A 23,500-nucleotide genomic window follows, 5' to 3' on the forward strand; every position below is an offset into this window, starting at 1 on the left:
ATCCTTCCCTAGAAATAGAACGAGAGCAGTCCATCTTACTGACTGTCAACTTAAACATAAAATACGGCAAAGGGAAGAGTAAGTTATAATAAATACTCGAAGCCAGGTGTGTCGAAGGCAAAAGGTGGCCGAGCGGTTCTAGGCACTTCAGTCTGGAACAGCGCGACTGCTCCGGTCGCAGGTTCGAATCCTGCCTCGGGCATGGATATGTGTGATGTCCTTAGATTAGTTAGGTTTAAGTATTTCTAAGTTCTAGGGGACCGATGACCTCAGATGTTAAATCCCATAGTGCTTAGAGCCATTTTAACCAGAAAGTGGTGCCTATCCGACTTTTAACATAGGCCATATTTTGATGTCCGCTTTTGAGAACACTGTAACGCAACTAGTAGTAAAATGGCTTTTAGTTCTCATTTTTTTTTAAATGCTGAGACAATGAAGGAAGGCACAGAGCGACGTCTAGTTTTGACATTATGTTCCTGAAGGATTCCATTTAGATATATTTGAGGTGCTTGGTATTTTTACTAATTTGAAAAAAAATACACGCATCAGTTGTTAAGTAACAAAGCGCTTTCTTTAGCACAGCCTTTTTCGAAGTATTTTCTAGTCTGCTGAGCTGTCACTTCTCTTTCTCCTTTCTTGGGGTTTCTTTTCCACACTAGCCTATTAGTAGGTTCTTTCATATAGGTTCTTAAGTGTACACTTGACCAGCATGGCTGTCACGGGTCACCTCGCTACATCAGTAGCTATGTATACTCTAACTAATTTTCACATTCAAAAGGGTATACTTCTCGGCTAGTTTTATACTGTGAATATTATTTTCTTACATTATATTTAAAAAATGGTTCAAATGGCTCTAAGCACAATGGGACTCAACATCTGAGGTCAACAGTCCCCTAGACTCAGAACTACTTAAACCTAACTAACCTAAGGACATCACACACATCCATGCCCGAGGCAGCATTCGAACCAGCGACTGTAGTAGCAGCGCGGTTCCGGACTGAGGCGCCTAGAACCGCTCGGCAATAACGGCCGGCAGTGAAACGGGCGATTCTGAAACCTCCAGAGTGAAACAAATTTATTCACAGCAATATAAAAGCAACAGAACTGAATTTATAATGTTTCCAACGTAAAATGCCCGTCACTTGAAAATGCAGTATTGGCACTGGAATTCGATTAACTTCCTCCCGAATTTGATCCTTCAGTTCCTGCATAGTGTGTGGCGGGTCACACCGTGAGATCGGAGATTTAAAATGAACCCAAAGGAATAAATCGCACTATGTAAGGTCAGGGGATCTTGGAGAGTAGTAAATATCCCTGTTCTTGGAGATGAAGTGACCAGGAAAGATGTTCTCTAGAGTGTAATGAATGCTGCGAGATATGGCACGTGGCTCCGTCTCGTTGGGAGAATGTGTTTGCAGTTACAGGAAGATCAGCAAGCTGTCGCACTAGGAAGTGGTTCAAAATGTGAATATAAGGTTCTGTATTCAAAACAACAACATTGCTGCGGTAGTCTTCAAAAAAATAAGGCACTATCATTCCAAACGATGATACGCCGCACCACACTACTACTTTTTGACTGTGGAGGATTTTTCACGTAACCACAATCTAACGTTTAGCTCATTAGCAAAGCCTGACACACTCATCGCTTAAAATCAGACTGTTGCATTGGCCTGAGTTGTTGCTCGTGAGTTCCATCAATTCCCGGTAGAAGAGTAATGTCTTGGGGAGGTCGTCCGCATTCAGTTTTTGCACTGTCTGAATTTTGTATGAGGGGAATTACAGTTCCTTGTGTAATATTTGCCGTACACTGCAAATGCTTCCGTGCAGAACGTCTGAGACTTCGGCTGAAGGCTTCTTCCACTATTGCTACGTTCTCTGGTGAGCACACGAATTTTACACTTCCACCCCTCTTGCACACCGTATCACCCTTTGATAGCATGCTCCGACGGGACTGGGGCATGACGTGTGACATTGTAATGAGCACGAAATACACACTGCGCGGACACGTAGTTTCGTTGTGTTTGTAAAACGCCTTCATTGCATCACCGATACATGATCCCATCTCGACTGAACATCGATATCAGGATCAATGGCAAAGTCTTGATATCCAGATGGTACCCCTTCGTTTCCTGATTTCTAAAACGTGCTATTTCCAGGGGTGCCAAACTGCCGGTTTCACTGCCGCAACTTTTACTATGAAAGAACTTGAAATGGTAGGGAAAATGGAGCTGGGGATCGGAAAGAGCTGAACAAAAATGAGAAAAATTTTTAACAGCCTGTGCCTCAGGGGCATTTTAACATAGATATAATGAACAATAAGAGTCACCATAAACTTTTTAACAATGTCACAGTGTGAACGACATAAGGCAGTTAATTTCAACAAAATTTGAACAGTGAAAATAACGACAATATTAATCACAGTAAATGATCTGAAACAAACACATTTGATTATCTCTTAGGCGTTGACATAAGGTGACCAGCTTGAGCTTAGCCCAGACATCTCTCGGTTCTTTCATTCAGCTCACTCGGCAGTCGAAAGCAAACACAGGAAACAGTTTAACCAGATAGCCACAAGGTGACAACAACAGAAATAATATAAGGTCAATTCAGGTTTAACTGTGACCCAGTAACGTCAAAAAAATTAATAACAATATAACTCGTGAAAATACAAGTGTATAAACACCTTAAGGATTAACCTCACATACTTACGTACGTGCATTTAAAAAAGATTAATTTTTATTTAAAAAATGAGCACAGAAATAAAACTTCCACAAAAACAGCCCTTAAATCTAACTCAAGTTTTCTTTTACAAATAGCCTTAAATTATGGTCATGTACTGTCATTTCACAGTGCTGATCCACAATGGTGACTCAGGCCAAAATGACAGTCGTTACTCAAAGCCAGACAGCGTTACACGCGATAAAACAAATTTAATCTTTATAGCAACGCCACGGCCAAAGAACGAGGGATACCTACCAGCACATTAGTAACACTTCATAACAGGTGTTCATCATTTTTTTTCCACACCAGTCCGTAGCTGTATGTATACTGGCAGCTCAGAGACCACAATCAGGTAGTAGAAATAAGAAACGTGCCGACCATGAAGACGCAAACCCCTCGACAACAAAAGCAGAGGTAGCAGTAATTCTGCTTTTATGGTAGGCACACTTTCCACAGCCATTCATAAAACGATATACTGGACCTCAGTCGTCGGTGAACAACACCAGTAACTATGCGGAACAGCAGGCAAACATTGAGGCTGGTATATAGGAGTGTGTGCATCATTAAATCAGCTCAGAGTGCATCTACACTCCCTCTCGCAGGATGCCGGCGAACCGGTCACTAGGATACGACGAGCAGAGAGATTTGTATGGCAGAAATCGATTCTAACACACACGCGGCTCACTTTTCACTTCTAGGTCAACGCACTTTATCCAACGTTTTTGCTGTGAATAAATCTCATGCCTAAGTGAAATTTTGGAAGGTATGCAAAGATAATTAAAGCTGCTGTAATCTGTTCATTCAATTCAAAACATATTTCAGACACAAATTAGAGTTGGGAGTAAGTGGAAATCAGAGGGTTACAGATCTGGTGGCGACCAGGGTGGGTGACACAACAATTCGAACTTCGGATCCCTCAGCTTTCTCACAGTTGACCCACATTCCACATTCGTGGGTAGGTGCATTGGCCTGAATACCCTATTTTCTGATTATGGACACCTTGTCGTGAGAGAGTCATTGCCGTACATAAGGTGATTCAGCTGTCCCTACTAATAGGTTTTATGCAACCTGTGACACCTTCAAATACCGTGCTCAGATTTTCATATGCTGTCACTCTTTGTGTGCAAATAGTTGTCTTACAGGAAGAATGGGCGTGACCTTTTTGAAGAAAATTTGACGTAGTTAAATTTTGTACTGGGATACGGTTTTACCAGACGCCTTAGTTTTCGAATTATTCAAGAAAAACGTACAAAAGCGACCTTCAAACGCATTTTCTTGTACAACTCGAAAACCATAGCCTCCAGTGATAAGCACAACATTCATCTATATTAAATTTCCTGCAAAAATGTCATTCTCATTTTTTTTCTGGAGGACTAATAGTTTGCACGTAACGAACGCGAAAATAAGAAAATCGCACACATGGTTTTTGAAGGTACGTCAAGCAGTGTTTATTTGCACAGAATCATATGCTATATAAATAGTGCCTACTTTCAATAATTCCACAATCGTCACAGATGGCAGCAGCATTCATTTATTTAAAAAATTTTGACTGACCTTGGTGTGTGATAACTCAGATATACAGAACATCCTGAACGGTTGAAAATAGTCTTCATTTTGATTTATGAAACTAACTGACAATGTGAAAATAAAATTTCTTGAAGACTGCATTGTTAGCCATTGCAAGTGGAGGACGTGCTTTGTTGGTGCTCCATAATTTTCGTAATTCTGACTGATAAACTGACGCTGCAAATATTCATCTTTGGCACGTCAGCGTATAATGTGTGTCAGATTCAGCTACGTAAAAAAGCCGTGCAGTTCGCACGTTTATTTGCATATCTAAGCTGACTTACAAATTTTCCTTTGTGTCAGACAGCGTGTGCTACAGAGGTCCGATTCGGAATTCTAGATTCTAACATTCTACTGTTGGTGTCGTTTTCATACAGTCTTTCATTAATTGTGTCCATACTCGTGTTTATCATGATATTGTGAGTGTTTTCGAACATATGCGAGTGCTACGAAAAACTTGTTCTATATCGCTAATTGTAAACTTAACTAGCACATTTTAGAAAAACAGTATCCGGGTTCAGAACAAATCATCCCCTAATTTCATTATATATTTACTTGGAAAAAGGTACGTTTTTGGGAGTTTTCGGAAGCTTGCAGAATAAATTTTTCAAGAATTTTCGTAAGTTACAAGTGTTACGCATCACGTTTATTGTATACATTATAAATAAAATAGTCACAGTTGCAAAGCTATTTTTATTTAAAAATAACGAGTTTCGCCATGGTTTGCATCGTCATATTATCCAAAAGGAAAAAAAGAAGCTAATGAAACAACTATCCTGTAAACGTTATAAGGCATGGTTCTAAGCTGCACCAAAAATTTAATTAAACCGGCAAACAACACTCACGTATCGCTGTCAAATGAAGTTAATTGCGCCGCCTGTCAAAGCTCCACGTCATACGCATACATATAACACCGTCTGGATGAAAAGCCGCTCGTCAGAATGCATAAAAGGAACTGTGGGAACTCAGACATAAAATTTCGCTAGTCAATCTACAGCCACAACGGAATCGAGATATGACTACCGAATGAAGCATACCAACGAGGAAATTACAATTACCTTTGAACTGTTACAGCAGCAAAGAGTGTTCAGCGTGGAACCACGCGTACACGATGGCCTGGATGCCAAACATCTGAGCGGTCCAACCGACAGCGGCACTAGAATTACTAAACGGAGGATGGCCGCGTATAGCCGCCTCGCTAATACACCAAAAGTACATTAGACGGCGCTAGTTACTTAATTTACGTAAAAGGCTAATAAGGCACTAATTAACCTATACTTCATAAGAAGGAATAAATTATATTAAAATTAAGCTTGAAATGTAGTGTCGATTAAAATTACTGAACAGTTAATACGGCCACCAAAATCGCGTGCAATACAGTGGTGCTTGCTGTACGTACAAGGGAAACAGAATTGTGGTAAATAACAGTAATATTAAAAGTTAGGCAGTAAGTACGACATGAGTAAAGCATACAATAGCAGCGTCCATCAACAATTAAATAAATAAACCAAATATAAAACTACCGTAAAACAATAACAAATTTTAAAAACGTTAAAAAATTTCATTGCCCGGTATGAACACACTGTAAATCTATGATTTTTGAACGCGCTTCTAATAGTGCAGTGTCATAGCATTCTGCTCCTCACTCAGCCATGTAATTTTGTAACGTTTTTAAGATTTGTGTTGTGGGTTGATTTCCGAAATTTTCTGTCATGTTCCCACAGTTCTTTTTATTCATTCTGACTGGCGGCTTTTCATCCAGGCGGTTTCATGTACATGTGGCTGACGTAGAGCTTTGGCACCTGGCGCAATGAACTTCATTTGACCGTTTTACATGAGTGTTGTTTGCGCTTTTAATTAAATTTTTGGTGCAGCTTAGAACCATGCTTTATAATGTTGTTTCATTAACCTCCTTTTTCCTTTTAGATAATCTGATGATGCCTAACCACCACGAAACGTGTTATTTTTAAAGAAAAATAGCTTCGGAACCGTGACTGTTTTATTTCTAATACAACCATGAAAACCGATTGCTGTATCAATCAGCCAACGATAGAATGGAATGAATATCTACTTCCTAGTAAATCGACGTTTATGATCTACAGTTACTGTAAATAACTAACATATTGTGTCACATTAGCTTTATCTTTTAACAGAAGTGAATATTATCTGTATTTACTGCAAATTAACGGTACTGTCGTATTTGTTAGTGACTATGATCGGAAAAAGTTTCAGAGAAACAGCAAATTTTGTACCAAGTTTTTCTGTTGTTGTATCTGGTATAGGCATGCGTATTCAGATATAGACATATGTAAACAGACAGAATACAGCGCTGCGCTCGGCAACTCCTATATAAGATAACAAGTGTCTGGCGCAGTTATTAGATCGGTTACTGCAACTACAATGGTAGGTTATCAAGATGTAAATGAGTTTCAACATGGTGTTATAGTCGGCGCAAGTGCGATGGGACAAAGCATCTCCGAGGTAGCGATGAAGTGGGGATTTTCTCGTACGACCATTTCACGAGTGTACCGTGAATATCAGGAGTTCGGTAAAACATTAAATCTCTTACATCGCTGCGGCCGGAAAAAGATCCTGCAAGAACGGGCCAACGACGACTGAAGAGGATCGTTCACGTGACAGAAGTACAACCCTTCAGTAAATCGCTGCAGATTTCAATGCTGGGCCATCAACAAGTGTCAGCGTGCGAACCATTCAACGAAAGATCATCGATATGTGCTTTCGGAGCCGAAGGCCCATGCGTGTACGCTTGATGACTGCCCGACACAAAGCTTTACGCCTCACCTGGGCCCGGGTCCGTCAACACCGACATTGGACTGTTAATGACTGGAAATATGTTACCTGGTCGGTCGAGTCTGGTTTCACATTCTATCCAGCGGATGGACGAGTACGGGTGTGGAGACAGCTTAATGAACCCATGGACCCTGCATGTCAGCTGGGGACTGTTCAAACTGGTGGAGGCTTCAGTCTGCTGGAGACTCTGTAATGGTGGGGGGCGTGTGTAGTTGGAGTGATACAGAACCCTGATATGTCTAGATGCGACCCTGACAGGTGACAGATACGTAAGCATCCTGTCTGATCACCTGGATCCGTTCATGTCCATTGTGCACTGCGGCTGACTTGGGAAATTCCAGCAGGACAATGCGACACCCCACACGTCCAGAATTTCTACAGAGTTGCTCCAGGAACACTCTTCTTAGTTTAAACACTTCCGCTGGCCACCAAACTCCCCAGACATGAACATTACTGAGCGTATCAGGGATGCCTTGCAACGTTCTGCTCAGAAGAGATCCCACCCCCTCCTACTCTTACGGATTTATGGACGGCCCTGTAGGATTCATGGTGTCAGTTCCCTCCAGTACTACTTCAGACATTAGTCTAGTCCTTGCCACGTCGCATTGTGGCACTTCTGCGAGCTCGCGGGGGCCCGACACGATATTAGGCAGGTGTACCACTTTCTTTGGCTCTTCAGTGCAGGTATCTCGTTTTGGCAATTAATCGCTTCAGTTCTCAAAGGCTACTCGAACTGCTTGTAGCACATCAGCCGCGTAAACTAAAACAGACTCAGCAAGCTTAGTTCAGTTATTTGTTTATTGTCCTGTAAAATATTGCACGAGGAACAATGTCGCCCACTGCGTATGTTGTTCTCAAGTATGGAATGAGTTAGTTGCTGTTTGTAAGCTGATGGATATCGCTCTGACTACTGTCAGCCATTGGAAGATGCTGCAGATAGGTGTATTGGGGGGACCATCGTGAGTCACGTATCACAGATACCAAAAATACCTACTACCCTTCCCACTGCATACTGTCTGTCATGCAGGTAATACAGAATCTATCACTACTCGTCCACATGACTGTGAGTGGCGTATCAGTGATAGGTCTAGAAGTCCTGTAAGAGAGACAGGGATCAGGGTGGACTAAGAGCACCTATATCCCTAACCAACAAGTTCGAAGTGTTGTTTTCCACTGAAACCCACTTCATCTATTGGGAAACGTGTTGTGTCCCTTGTCAAGGGAACACAAACACAAAAGGTTTGGGAGTCTGTTAACACTCGGCAGTTCAGACGTAAGAAAATAATTGTACCTATTAGGTAAATGGCAACAAGGGATGGAAAAGAACACTATGTGCGCTCAGTGTGTATATCTGGGAGCCTCGTTCAAAATGATGTAGAGGCTCTTCCGCAATCGCTGAGCGAAAACCGTGCAGCCAACTGCAGACTGTGACACACATTGCGATAATCCTGGTCGTCTGGGCTCTGAGTTCATATATGGATCATTCCAGCGGCTGGCAGGAAAGGTTGAGAATACCAGCGTTGCTCACGGAGGTTCAACGACCTTACAACGTGCAGCATTGTTCCAAGAATGTATCGTAGACCCCTGATTCTGAGTCAAATGAATGGGTTGAACCAGATATTTCAAAGGTTCTGTGACTTGCTGTACTGTGACTTCCTAGACTTGCGCCATAGCGCTTAGGACTGTAATGCCCCCGAATTGGGTCAGGCCTACACTACACATCACGTAGCTGACCGTTTGTGTGGCGTGAACAAAACATTTTTTTTTTTTTTTTTTTTTTTTGTCTTTCGATTAGGTGACTCACCCTCCAGTTCGGATAAAAATATCTGTATCTGTAGGAGACTGCGAAGTACCAGATTAAGAAGCAAAAAAATGATCCCCACAGGCGAGAGCTTAACAGTGCTCACGCCTATTATGCAGTAGCCTCCATTTCATTAGAAATTTCTTTAAAGCGACTGTATACTACGGAGGGTCCTTCCCATCATGAACTATTGTTTTGGGTACATTACTGTTCTGAGCATGGTCAACTGTTCTTTCAACTTGAGCCACAGTTCCTCTGCATCCTCGTGTCCTGAGCTGAAAGGTTGCTTGAAACTTTCAGCTCAGGGCAGGAATACATAGAGAAACTACGGCGATCTGCTCGCAATAGCACAACAGCTGATTCTGGTTAGTTGCGACTTCAAATTGGTGCCCCTCGCCCCCACCACCATACACAGCCTGCGACTGCACCTGGGATCTACCCAGGGGGCAGGCGAACGTGCAACCAAATATGTGGGAGCCCAAGGGGCAATATGGCATTGACAAGATGTTCTGGACTCTTTGAGTCGGCTGCAGCAGGTGTAGCAGCGAACGGTGCCAGCACATGAGTAGCAGTGTTTCTGGACTTTGAGTGTTGAAGGGAGGTGGAAGGCGGACCGACAGCCCTTATGAAGCGCCTTAAGGCTTCCGTGGGAAAGAAAGTCTGCATCGCCTTTGCTCCCTGAATTTTAAATGTCCTTTGAATTTGACGATGAGTGAAAAGGCATGGTCGTCATGTGGGAACTTTATTTTTATGGCAGACGATTTTGTGCTCAGACCCCACAAACTGAGGGCCATTGCCTGATACAATGGTAAGGGGTACCTTCTCACCTGCGAATGACGTTGAGGGATCTTGGATCGTTGCCAGGGCAGATTTTGTATACGACTAGGCCTCATATTAGAAATAGTAAAGAGCACCACCTTAAAATGGCCCCATGTAATCAGTGTGAACTGTCACCCATGATTTTGGCCAAAGGAGCAGGAAGATAATAATAACTATTTCACCTTGAACTTCCCCCTCCCCCTCACCACCTCTCTTACCCTACTCAACCTTCCTGTCTCGTTATTCTCACTCGTTCTCGCCTCACCACCCCAACTTCCCGTTTCCCCTCCGTCTTCTCTATCTATAATTTCTTCGACAAAGGCTGAAGAAACAGCCAATCAGAACGCTTCCCTACAAGTTGAAGAGCTGGGTATGAAATTATTGTCATCCTGTGGTAATGACTTCTGCGCAACGCTGCAGATGATTGAGCACCATGAAGGTGAGAAAAGGCATTACTTCGTTTGTCTGCACAGAGCCACGTCCTTACAATTGCAGCCTCTTACAAAGTAAGTCAATTCACGACAGCCATCACATGATATAATGCAGGTAATTGTCAATATGCAAATGGAATATTTGTCTGTCACACAGCTTCAAACAGCCACTCATTCTCTAATGATAGATGTAGATCACAGGAAAGGCACTGAGATATGTACCTCATAATACAGGGTCTATATATTCTGTAAGTTTTTCGTTACATGATCGGAATACATCAGTTGCTATTATAATTTGGTAATACAATTACATACAGTCTACCACAATTAGATTTCCATAATCTATTTCTCTAATCCACTTACCTGAGGTACAATTTCAATACTTTAGATTAATGTCTGTTTCACAACTACATCCAGTAAGCTTAAACTGCAATCTTATCTTCATCTCTAACCAATACTTCACCGCTAAAATAATTTCAAATCGCCTCCTGTTGCATACATAGCCGCTGACTAGTCATGTCTTCTCGAAAATCAACCCTCACTATGGGTTTACTTTATCATCGAGCATGAAACATTAATCGTCTTTCGTTCATAATGCTAATTTACATGGTTTTATAGTGAAAATTGTAAGTAACTTGGATCGAGCAATACACCGAGCAGTTAAATAATCAACATAATTTATAATACATTATCGGTACTCAACAGTGCTTAATTCCTTAGCTGATGAGTATTTCACACCCTTTGCTCTATGAGTTACGCACTGTGTTTTGTTTCGACAGGCACATTTTTTTTCTCTCAGTCCTATGAATTGTTTAATAATGTCCTGTGATATTTCATCTTTCATTACGCCCATTTTCTTTTTATTGACGCACGGGATGTTGTAAATGCTATCACGGTGTAACCTGAAGTGTCAAACCCCCTGTGCTCATCACTTTTAATATCACCAAACATATTTGAGATAATTACATACATAATATATCAAGCTATCCGTGTCTCTATAACACATTTTAACATTTTTTCCTCTAATTCAGGCTCGTCGGTCTATACCCATAATAGGAATATACTACAACTATGAAATCGTCAAAAACTGTATTAAATCTATGTAAGCCAAAAGCAACCAAATTTTCCTTAATAACGACACTGCGCCTGACTCGCGGTCAGAACAGCAGCTTCAGATCTACGAGTATCTCCCCAAGTTGTTACCAGATTACCATCATTCATTTCTCTTGTATTTTGTTAAGTTTTCCAAAACGACTGTAATTCATAAATTTGAAAAAAATGGTTTTCAACATCATTTCTTCCATTCCTGTGTTTCTCAGAATTCATGTCTCTATCCAGTTTCATCCAGGGAGCAAAATATCCGGTGATTTTGTTTAGAAAAAGATTATTGTTCAGACACTGCTTTAAATTTCTGTAGTGAATCATTTATTTTTTATCGTGTAATGTGCAAAACAGCGTCTTTGGAACTCTAATTCGGTGACCGTAGTTGGTGGTACCATTTTTTCTGGTGATAATGCCAGGTGTAATTCTAAAATGTAACTGATGTCTGTATCATTTGGTACGCTCATCACACGTAAACTGGTAGCGATTTCTACAGACAATCAAGAAGATTAATAGTGTGGCCCGTGTTGCATAATTTCTCAGCTGTAGATACTCCTAACACTTATGATATGCCGGCCGTTGTCGCCGAGCGGTTCTAGGCGCTTCAGTCCGGTACCGCGCTGCTGCTACGGTCGCAGGTTCGAATCCTGCCTCTGGCATGGATGTGTGTGATGTCCTTAGGTTAGTTAGGTTTAAGTAGTTCTAATTCTGGGGGACTGATGACCTCCGATGTTAAGTCCCATAGTGCTCAGAGCCATTTGAACCATTTGAACTTATGTATATATTACACATAACAAGTACATGGTGTCCCACTCGAAAGAGGCCCCACAAACAAACATTTGCTTAAATTACATTTAAAGGCTTTGATAAAGATCGGTAAATGAAATGGTTCAAATGGCTCTAAGCACTACGAGACTTAACATCTGAGGTCATCAGTCCCCTAGACTTAGAACTACTTAAACCCAACTAACCCAAGCACATCACACACGTCCATGCCCGAGGCAGGATTCGAACCTGCGACCGTAGCAGCAGCGCGGTTCCAGACTGAAGCGCCTAGAACCGCTCAGCCACAGCGGCCGGCGGTAAATGAAATGAACATGTCATCCTTAGTTCATGGGGAAGTTAAGGTGAATCACGAAAGGTGCTGGAAGTGACCGCGCACAGTTGAACACGACGCTGCAGATTCTGGAATATTCCTGCCAGAACGTCTGGTGTCAGTTCATGGATTTCACGGATGATGTTGTCTCGTAAATCTTCCAAGTTGTATGGTTTATTCCTGTAGACCTTGCCTTTTAAACCACCCCTTAGGAAAAAGACAGGTGGTGTTAAATTAGGCGATCTTGGGGGCCACAGTCCTTTCGAAATAACTCTGCTGGGGAAAAATGATTCGACCTCAGCTACGTTCATTCTATCCTTGGGGCATGTGGCGCAATCCTCTTGGTACCAGCAGAAGGTAATAAGTGCCGACAGTTTGTACCACATGAAAATTATGTTATGTCTTCAGTCCACCAAAAGAAGTTAAATAATATTTTTGTTTCGTTGTGATCTACGTTGTTGATAAATATGAAACCACGTCGTTATCTAAATATGGCGCATTCGCAACATCTTCCTCTTCCCTCCTCCCACTCAGACAGCATGGCGTAGCAGCGGGGAGAGCGTGTAGCCAGACTGAGCACTGTGGCACACGAGCCAAACTCTTGGCTTCCCCTGGCGTAGAATGAAAGGTATGAACCACTAACCAGCTAAGCAATTAAGCACTGTGGTTACTGAAAATGCGTTATCAATTATGCTAATAATTTGACTGTTCAGTATAGTATTCAATCCAAACCACATGCAGCTTCCACCATTAAGCAACGGAAATTAGCATTATTGGCAAAAGACAATAAACACTTCTTATTCGTCCGCAGCTCGTGGTCGTGCGGTAACGTTCTCGCTTCCCGCGCCCGGGTTCCCGGGTTCGATTCCCGGCGGGGTCAGGGATTTTCTCTGCCTCGTGATGACTGGGTGTTGTGTGATGTCCTTAGGTTACTTAGGTTTAAGTAGTTCTAAGTTCTAGGGGACTGATTACCATAAATGTTAAGTCCCATAGTGCTCAGAGCTATTTGAACCATTTGAACTTCTTATTCAAGGATAAAGTGAGCACTATAGTGAGAGCTTATTTTCAAAAAGAAATGATTAGTCAGCAACTGTGTGTGTAACAGGAGACAATCTAAAATTGGTTTAGCGGTACAATACTGGTCGTAAATGAAGATGAAATTGCACTCTACCGGTTGAGATGTAATATAGACGATAATGTAATGTACTGAAATCGTAACTTATATATTGTAGATCATGTATATGTAACTGTGGTACACTAGTTACAGCTATATTACGAAATTGTAACACACTAATTGCAGATATAGCAGAGATGCAGACGTATTCTGTTGTTGTTGTTGTTGTTGTGGTCTTCAGTCCTGAGACAGGTTTGATGCAGCTCTCCATGCTACTCTATCCTGTGCAAGCTTCTTCATCTTCCAGTACCTACTGCAACCTACATACTTCTGAATCTGCTTGGTGTATTCATCTCTTGGTCTCCCTCTACGATTTTTACCCTCTACACTGCCCTCCAATACTAAATTGGTGATCCCTTGATGCCTCAGAACATGTCCTACCAACCGATCCCTTCTTCTAGTCAAGTTGTGCCACAAACTTCTCTTCCCCCCAATCCTATTCAACAACTCCTCATTAGTTATGTGATCTACCCATCTAATCTTCAGCATTCTTCTGTAGCACCACATTTCGAAAGCTTCTATTCTCCTCTTGTCTAAACTATTTATCGTCCACGTTTCCCTTCCATACATGGCTACACTCCATACAAATACTTTCAGAAACGACTTCCTGACACTTAAATCTATACTCGATGTTAACAAATTTCCCTTCTTCAGAAACGCTTTCCTTGCCATTGCCAGTCTACATTTTATATCCTCTCTACTTCGACCATCATCAGTTATTTTGCTCCCCAAATAGCAAAACTCCTTTACTACTTCAAGTGTCTCATTTCCTAATCTAATTCCATTAGCATCACCCGACTTAATTCGACTACATTCCATTATCCTCGTTTTGATTTTGTTGATGTTCATCTTATATCCTCCTTTCAAGACACTATCCATTCCGTTCAACTGCTTTTCCAAGTCCTTTGCTGTCTCTGACAGAATTACAATGTCACCGGCGAACCTCAAAGTTTTTATTTCTTCTCCATGGATTTTAATACCTACTCCGAATTTTTCTTTTGTTTCCTTCACTACCTGCTCAATATACAGATTGAATAACATCGGGGAGAGACTACAACCCTGTCTCACTCCCTTCCCAACCACTGCCTCCCTTTCATGTCCCTCGACTCTTATAACTGCCATCTGGTTTCTGTACAAATTGTAAATAGCCTTTCGCTCCCTGTATTTTACCCCTGCCACCTTCAGAATTTGAAAGAGAGTATTCCAGTCAACATTATCAAAAGTTTTCTCTACGTCTACAAATGCTAGAAACGTAGGTTTGCCCTTCCTTAATCTATTTTCTAAGATAAGTCGTACGGTCAGTATTGCCTCACGAGTACCAACATTGCTAGGGAATCCAAACTGATCTTCCCCGAGGTCAGCTTCTACCATTTCTTTTTTATTCATCTGTAAAGAATTCGTGTTAGTATTTTGGCTAATTAAATTGATAGTTCGGTAATTTTTACATCTGTCAACCGCTGCTTTATTTGGGATTGGAATTATTATATTCTTCTTGAAGTCTGAGGGTATTTCGCCTGTCTAATATATCTTGCTCACGAGATGGTAGAGTTTTGTCAGGACTGGCTCTCCCAAGGCCGTCAGTAGTTCTAATGGAATGTTGTCTACTCCCGGGGCCTTGTTTCGACTCAGGTCTTTCAGTGCTCTGTCGAACTCTTCACGCAGTATCGTATCTCCCATTTCATCTTGATCTACATCCTCTTCCATTTCCATAATATTGTCCTCAAGTACATCGCCCTTGTATAGACCTTCTATGTATTCCTTCCACCATTCTGCTTTCCCTTCTTTGCTTAGAACTGGGTTCCCATCTGATCTCTTGATATTCATGCAAGTGGCTTTCCTTTCTCCAAACGTCTCTTTAATTTTCCTGTAGGCAGTATCTATCTTACCGCTAGTGAGATAAGCCTCTACATCCTTACATTTGTCCGCTAGCCATCCCTGCTTAGCCATTTTGCACTTCCTGTCGATCTCATTTTTAAGACGTTTGTATTCCTTTTTGCCTGCTTCATTTACTGCATTTTTATATTTTCTCCTTTCATCAATTAAATTCAATATTTCTTCTGTTACCCAAGAATTTCTACCAACCCTCGTCTTTTTACCTACTTGATCCTCTGCTGCCTTCACTATTTCATCCCTCAGAGCTACCCATTCTTCTTCTACCGTATTTCTTTCCCCCATTCCTGCCATTTGCTCCCTTACGCTCTCCCTGAAACTCTGTACAACCTCTGGTTTAGTCAGTTTATTCAGGTCCCATCTCCTTAAATTCCCACCTTTTTGCAGTTTCTTCAGTTTTAATCTACAGCTCATATCCAATAGACAGTGGTCAGAGTCCACATCTGCCCCTGGAAATGTCTTACAATTTAAAACCTGGTTCCTAAATCTCTGTCTTACCATTATATAATCTATCTGAAACCTGTCAGTATCTCCAGGCTTCTTCCATGTATACAATACCCTTTTATGATTCTTGAACCAAGTGTTAGCTATGATTAAGTTGTGCTCTGTGCAATATTCTACCAGTCGGCTTCCTCTTTCATTTCTTAGTCCCAATCTATATTTACCTACTACGTTTCCTTCTCTACCTTTTCCTACTACCGAATTCCAGTCACCCATGACTATTAAATTTTCATCTCCCTTCACTATCTGAATAATTTCTTTTATTTCGTCATACATTTCTTGAATTTCTTCGTCATCTGCAGAGCTATTTGGCATATGAACTTGTACTACTGTAGTAGGCGTGGGCTTCGTGTCTATCTTGGCCACAATAATGCGTTCACTATGCTGTTTCTAGTAGCTTATCCGCATTCCTATTTTTTTTATTCATTATTAAACCTACTCCTGCATTACCCCTATTTGGCTTTGTATTTATAACCCTGTATTCGCCTGACCAAAAGTCTTGTTCCTCCTGCCACCGAACTTCACTAATTCCCACTATATCTAACTTTAACCTATCCATTTCCCTTTTTAAATTTTCTAACTTACCTGCCCGATGAAGGGATCTGACATTCCACGCTCCGATCCGTAGAACGCCAGTTTTCTTTCTCCTGATAACGACGTCCTCCTGAGTAGTCCCCACCCGGAGATCCGAATGGGGGACTATTTTACCTCCGGAATATTTTACCCAAGAGGACGCCATCATCATTAACCATACAGTAAAGCTGCATGCCCTCGGGAAAAAATACGGCTGTAGTTTACCCTTGCTTTCAGCCGTTCGCAGTACCAGCACAGCAAGGCCGTTTTGGTTAGTGTTACAAGGCCAGATCAGTCAATCATCCAGACTGTTGCCCCTGCAACTACTGAAAAGGCTGCTGCCCCTCTTCAGGAACCAAGCGTTTGTCTGGCCTCTCAACAGATACCCCTCCGTTGTGGTTGCACCTACGGTACGGCTAACTGTACCGCTGAGGCACGCAAGCCTCCCCACCAACGGCAATGTCCATGGTTCATGGGGGGGAGGGGGGGGGCGTATTCTGTTAACGTGCGAAAAACATCCATAATACATTGATATGCATGTCTCAGTGTTATTCCTGTGCTCTATTTCCATCATGAGAGAAAGGGTGGTTATTTGAAGAAGAGTGGCAAGCGGAATGTTATGTCTCCATGAATTTTGTGGACAACTGTGTACAGTGTATTATGTGATAGCTTTTAAGACATAGTTTACTCTGTAAGAGAATGCGTGTGTAAGCACTTGGCTGTGGACAGACAGGCGAATTACTTTGGAACTTTAATAGTGGCAACTATTTATTTACAGCTCGTACAAAATAGATACGTGTTTCAAAGCTTTACTGACCTTCAAAGTAGTCACCAGCATGGTGTATAACTCGTTGCCAGCGATGTGGAAGTCGAAGGATACTCTTAGCAGTGCCAGTTGTGTTAACAGTTCGATCAGCGCGGTGTATTGCCCGACGAATTTGTAGCAGTTCTGAAGCGAATGCCGTGAAGTGTTTCCTTCAGTTTAGAAATCGATTTGAACTCACGAGTGCTTAAGTCAGAGGAGTGCAGTAGATGGTATAGCACTTAGCAGCCCCATCAGTCAAACAAATTATCAACAGCTTGCACTGTACGTACTTGGGCATTGTCCTGCAAAATGATGGTCAGGTCCTGCAGAAAGTGTCATCACTTCTGTCACTATGCTCTTCATTTTTGGAACACAACCTACGACCAGCTTAGCATTTTGCAGGACAATGCTCAAGCACGTACAGTGCAAGCTGTTACTGATTTGTTTGACTGATGGTGCTGCTAAGTGCTATACTACCTACTGCACTCCCCTGACTTAAGCCCTCGTGAGCTCAACTCGATTTCTAAACTGAAGGAAACACTTCACGGCATTCGCTTCAGAACTGCTACAAATTCGTCGGGAAATAGACCGCGCCGCTCGAACGGTCAACACAACTGGCACTGCTAAGAGTATTCTACGACTTCCACATCGCTGGCAATGGGCTATACACAATGCTGGTGACTACTTTGAAGGTCAGTAAAACTTTTAAACACGTATCTATTTTGTACGAGCTGTAAATAAATAGTTGCCACTATTTAAGTTCCAACTCTCGTACATGCCTCTTGCAGCTGCATGGTGGACAGTCACATGCACACGTTACGCAGTTGTCATTACCAATGGATGAGAATTCTGTTATGCCCGGCCCACCCTTTTGCAGTAAGCTCTCTGACTGTTTCGTTTCGTCAGCCAGTTTCCAAGACATTAAATAGAAATGGGAAATGGGGAAATGAGGATGGTCAGGAGAGGGGGAGGGAGAGGAACAACAGAAGAGGATAGAAGCGGCATGGGAAAGGGTTAGGGAGAAGAAGAATTTCAACGTCAAATCTGATCCAAACGTCGCTATTACTCTCCTCCTATTATCGAAAGCTGCTATTGCTTTCCTTCCATGAGCTAACGTTCCTATTTGCCTTCCTAAGCATGACGATAAATGCTGCACTGGGACTGACGGATTCTGGGCACTATTTGCGTTTGGAACAGGAAAGGGACAACACTAGTGGTACCAGAACTACCATATGCCACATAATTATATCTGGCTTGTGGCATACAGATGCAGATAAAGACATAAAAAAGAAATTCTGAAGACCATCAGGTTATTGCTACATATTGAGAAGCTGCAAGAACACCACTAGCGAATGTTACAACCAATAAAACACCACGTAAATTACAAGGAAAGAGTTATCTCCATCAGATTTCGACAATTTTTCTGTAGTCTCACGCATTAGTGTGGGGTGTGTGAATTTCCCAACGTCTTGAGAAACGTTGAATATTCAAGCTAATAGCAGACTGCACTAGAAATGTTTTTCATTGAACATTATAGCCTTATACAGACAGCGAAACAGAAGCGTTTGACTCAATTCCCGTAAAATCAGGAAACGTTCTATTAGGAAACGTTCTATTAGTTCACAGGTAAGACTAGAGTAGAGGATCAGAACCAAAAGTTAAATGGCACTTGATGCAGTAGGTGAACAGTTCGAAATGATTTTAACATAATCAGGTAACGTATTTGCGACTAAAGACTACAACTATATTCAATGTTAACTCTAGCTTTCAAAGAGAAGGATCCCTGCTGCCTAGAAAAGATTTATAATTGTAGGTGTAGGATACATCAAAAGAACTCCTTAAAACTGAAGAAAGATTATCACATCAGATTATGTCTCCCAACATGTGTAGAGAAAGGACTGCCAAAATCTACATTCAATCCACATAAATAAAATACAATGTTTACGTAAAATGACAACCGAAGGCAAGATTTCAGTCTGAAGAAAGCTTTAATATTCTGAGACTATTGTCATTTTTCGCTAAAAACGGTACAAGGAGAGATTTGGTAGCTGCTCGGTTGTTGCTTTCATAAAGATATTGCCTTCATGTTGTTCTTCGTAGCGGTAAATTGTTTTCACTGATACGCATTGCCTCCCAAAATTGATTACTTCACGTCTCTCCTTGTGTCGTAAAACGCACACGCGCTTTCGTATGTTCACTGCGCGCTGCTCTGTGTTGTTTCCGCTGTGTTGAGTGTATTCTTTTCCTGTCTGTTCACGCTGTTGTTACCAGTTCTGCCAGCACGCTCCTGGCCATCACGTAAGTGTGTCTCAAATGCATGGTGTTTACCTGTTTCGTTTCTTTGTTTGCTGCATGCAAGCATGTTGCTTATAGCTGAAAGCAGAAAAATAAATGTGCGTAGTTCTGCGATTTTAAAGTGTTTTATGACTCAGAGTGTTTGCACGGCTTAATGTCACAAGAAGGTAAAAAATTTCAAAGATACTTTGTGTATATATATAAATGGTAATTAATACTTAATCAGTTTCCTTTTGTCTTTAGCTTTGTTAAGACTTAATTTACTTAATTTTTATTTCTTTATAATTCATTAATATAGTTTGATGAAATAAGCCATGATTGTGCAGAGACTGTTGTCTCACAAAATGTTTTATTTGACCCTGGTAGCGAATTTCGATCCAAACTTCATCATTCAGTTGCCCGGTAGCCTTATCAAAGACACGTTAGAGACCGTGGATGGCTTTGTGTGGACAGTGATTATCTAGAGGAGATGGAAAAGCGTGCAGCAGAAGAAGGCAACTCGTAACTGCAAGAAACCTTGTATTGCTTTTTGTTTACGTCAGTCAGTACCCCATGGAGGTGGATGATCCCTGGTGAGCGCAGCAAATGCACCGACATGGCACCTCCCGTTGGGCTGATCTCCCCTCACGCCTTGACAGTGGCAGTGCAGACCATCAGCCGCCACTGCTACTCCTGTGGCAAGGTATGTCATCAGTCTTCTGACCGGTTTGAGGCGGCCCGCCACGAATTCTTCTCCTGCGCTAACCCCTTCATCTCAGAGTATCGCTTGCAACCTAGGTCCTCAATTATTTGCTGGATTTATTCCATTCTCTACAGTTTTTGCTCTCTACATGCCCTTCTAGTACCATGAAAATCATTCCCTCATGTCTTAACAGATGCCCTATCATCCTGACCCTTCTTCTTATCAGTGTTTTTCACATGTTCCTTTCCTCTCCAATTCTGAGCAGAACCTCCTCATTCGTTACCTTATCAGTCCACCTAATTTTCAACATTCGTCTGTAGCACCACATCTCAAATGCTTCGATTCTCTTCTGTTCCGGTTTTCCCACAGTCCATGGTTCACTACCATACAATGCTACACTCCAGACGTACAGTCTCAGACATTCTTCCTCAAATTAAGGCCGATATTTGATATCAGTAGACTTCTCTTGGCCAGAAAGGCTCTTTTTGCCATTGCTAGTCTGCTTTTGATGTCCTCCTTGCTTCGTCCGTGATTGGTTATTTTACTGCCTAGGTAGGAGAATTCCTTAACTTCATCTACTTCCCTTAACTAGAGGTTGAAAATACCGCTTCAGTTGCAATTTGTTTTATTATCATGACCCGTTTCGGGCTCTCGTAAGCCCATCCTCAGGTGTCACAACTGTGCTGTGGCCTCCGAGCACGGGGGTAGGTAGAAAACCGCGCCTAGTACACGTCCACCGCGGCGCTCGGGGGCCACAGAAGAGTTGCGACACCTGAGGATGGGCTTATGAAAGCCAGAAACCGGTCGTGATAATAAAATAAATTTACAACTGAAGCGGTATTTTCAACCTCTAGTATAATGCCCAGTTGCGGATGTTCGTCCAGCAAGATTGTTTGTAATTCCCTTAACTTCATCTACTTGTGTTACCTGTCTGTATCTGGACACCCCCGCATGGCTGCTGTCACCGAGAATACGACGGACTGCATCTGGTCCCGGTGGCACAAGGTGAAGGAGTCCTCAGTTTGAACCTTTGCAGATGCGAAGATGGCTTGGCCCATGCATCGTAGACTCTGAGGACAGCTCTGTGCTGAGCTGCCGAAGCGCCTGGCTGGTCAGTCAACGGTCGAAGATTTGAGGTTCGTGACGGTGGTGGCCGCGTCATTGGTACAGCGTTGTCTGGCACAGACTGTATGTCTTTGTACAGCCCAACTATCCAATGACGACTGACTATCTCTGGGGGCGTGGGGGTGGGGGGGTAGTTAAAGGCAGCTTTCTAGGGCTGATTACGCGAGAAGCATCGCACTTCTATGTCATGCGAAAACGTCTCGAACAGGGGCCAGTGTCCTTTGTTCAGTCGTTGTTACACAGCTGTGTTTCCCAGTCGATTCCTCCAGATCTCCACATATAGCTCCTGTAGAACCATAAAGAGGTATAGATATACATACAATGAGTACAGAAATTCCCATTACAAACGCCTAGGACTTGTAAGGGCGAGTGAGTACACAATATTTTGAACAGGATCCCATGTCCGGAAACGTCATCCAACTACGCTACAGAGGGTCAAAGTTATAGGCGCCGGCGCTTGTAAACATATGATTGTATAAGGTGATCTCACAAGGCTATGGCCAAGCTACTTCTCGGCAACCAATAACCCCCCCAGATTATTTAAACGATCGAACTCCCTTGTGTAAACAGTTCCAGACGCCTATTTACTTTCCAAATGTGTAAATATATCAAGTATTTAACTTTAACCCTCCGTTGCTCGGGCGGATGAGCGGATGACACTCGTCGTCCCCATGACTTTCCCACTCAATTTTGTCTGACAGGGCTGGATTGAGTTCGCGCCATTTTCAGTACCTTTCTGTTAACTCTCCGGCTGTTAGCTCCAATCATTGTTGTCTTTCAGTTATGAAAGATACATTGTTTATGAAACATTATTATAGTCTGGAGCACACTTGTCATCCGCGCGAGCTTTGCTGCCACAATTTGAAACATAGTAAGTCTGTATTACTTTATTGCTTTCCTAGATTCAATCGATCCTTCATGTGCATAAATTTAGACATACTGAAACTGATTGCAGTAACCTTCCGTGCTACCTAGTATTCTCTTTATTTTTAAATTGTGGAAGAAATGTCAAAGGCAATAAACCCCGACAGAGTTCAGTAGAGATCTTAATGTATGGCTGGAATGGTTCAATGAGCTGAGTGATGAAGATGCTCACAGTATAGCGCTGACTCAGAGACTGAGGATTCTGTTCATGAAAGGGGTCATGATCAGGAACAGAACAAAAAGTGTCAGAAAATGATGAATATGAATCACAGGAAGAAGTAACTCAAGAGGATGCATTTTTTTTTTTTTTAGGAAAAGATGGAATAACTAAACGGAGGTGAAATAAATATCCTACCAGTGTTGGAAGCAGATCTTGTAATTTTATTACGCATTTGCCTGGACCAAAAAACAAGCTCTTATAAATAAGAAAGAAATAGAAATTCTGAATTTGTTCTTGGATGAAAACATAATAAGCATTATCGCAGCATGCACTAATATATACATCAATGAAGTTCGCGGTAACTGCTCTGGGGAAGGGACGCAAAAGAAACAGATGCGATAGAGATCAGACCTTTCATTGGTTTGTTATATCTGTGTGGATCTTTGAGATGTTCTAGGAAGAGTATATCGTAATTGTGGGATAACTCAAAGGGAAACGGACTTGATTCACGTTATTTATGCATAAGTGAAAACCGATTCAGGTTTCTGTAGAGATGTCGGTTTGATAATATCCGTGATAGAGATGTTCGCAGAGAGATTGGCAAGTTGGCTGCTGTCATAGCTATCAGAGAGGTACTTGATCTCTTCACGAACAATTGCCAAAAATATTTTTCATCTAGTGAATATCTTACTGTTGACGAAGAGCTTTTGGCATTTAGAGGAAACTGCCCATTCAGGCAATATATTCCTAGCAAACCAGCAAAGTATGGGTTAAAAGTGTTTGCTTTGGTTAATATAAAGACAGCTTACACTTTTGAATTTAGAACTGTACGTCGGTAAGCAACAAGAGTGGCCATGTAATGTCGGTAATTCAGCTGAAGATATTGTTCTTCGAATGGTCAAACTATTTCAAATGTTAGAATATATTATACTGTGTACAAATATTAAATGTATTGTATTTAGATTTAATAAAAAATCATAAAACCAGTCATAAAGACCGTTTAAAGTGTACAAATAGACGGCTTG

At 41.9% G+C, this 23,500-nt stretch overlaps 1 protein-coding gene across 1 annotated transcript in view; it reads left to right on the forward strand.

Moving 5' to 3' along the window:
• Positions 1 to 23,500, forward strand: part of LOC126092046 (protein unc-80 homolog) — a 1,190,994-nt gene that overhangs the window by 214,449 nt on the left and 953,045 nt on the right. Inside the window, exon 4 of the mRNA XM_049907452.1 lies at positions 19,561 to 19,587. Coding sequence (XP_049763409.1) covers positions 19,561 to 19,587 — 27 coding nt within the window. The remainder of the gene's footprint in view (positions 1 to 19,560; positions 19,588 to 23,500) is intronic.

This window comes from Schistocerca cancellata, chromosome 7, assembly GCF_023864275.1.
Source record: "Schistocerca cancellata isolate TAMUIC-IGC-003103 chromosome 7, iqSchCanc2.1, whole genome shotgun sequence".
NCBI lineage: Eukaryota > Metazoa > Arthropoda > Insecta > Orthoptera > Acrididae > Schistocerca > Schistocerca cancellata.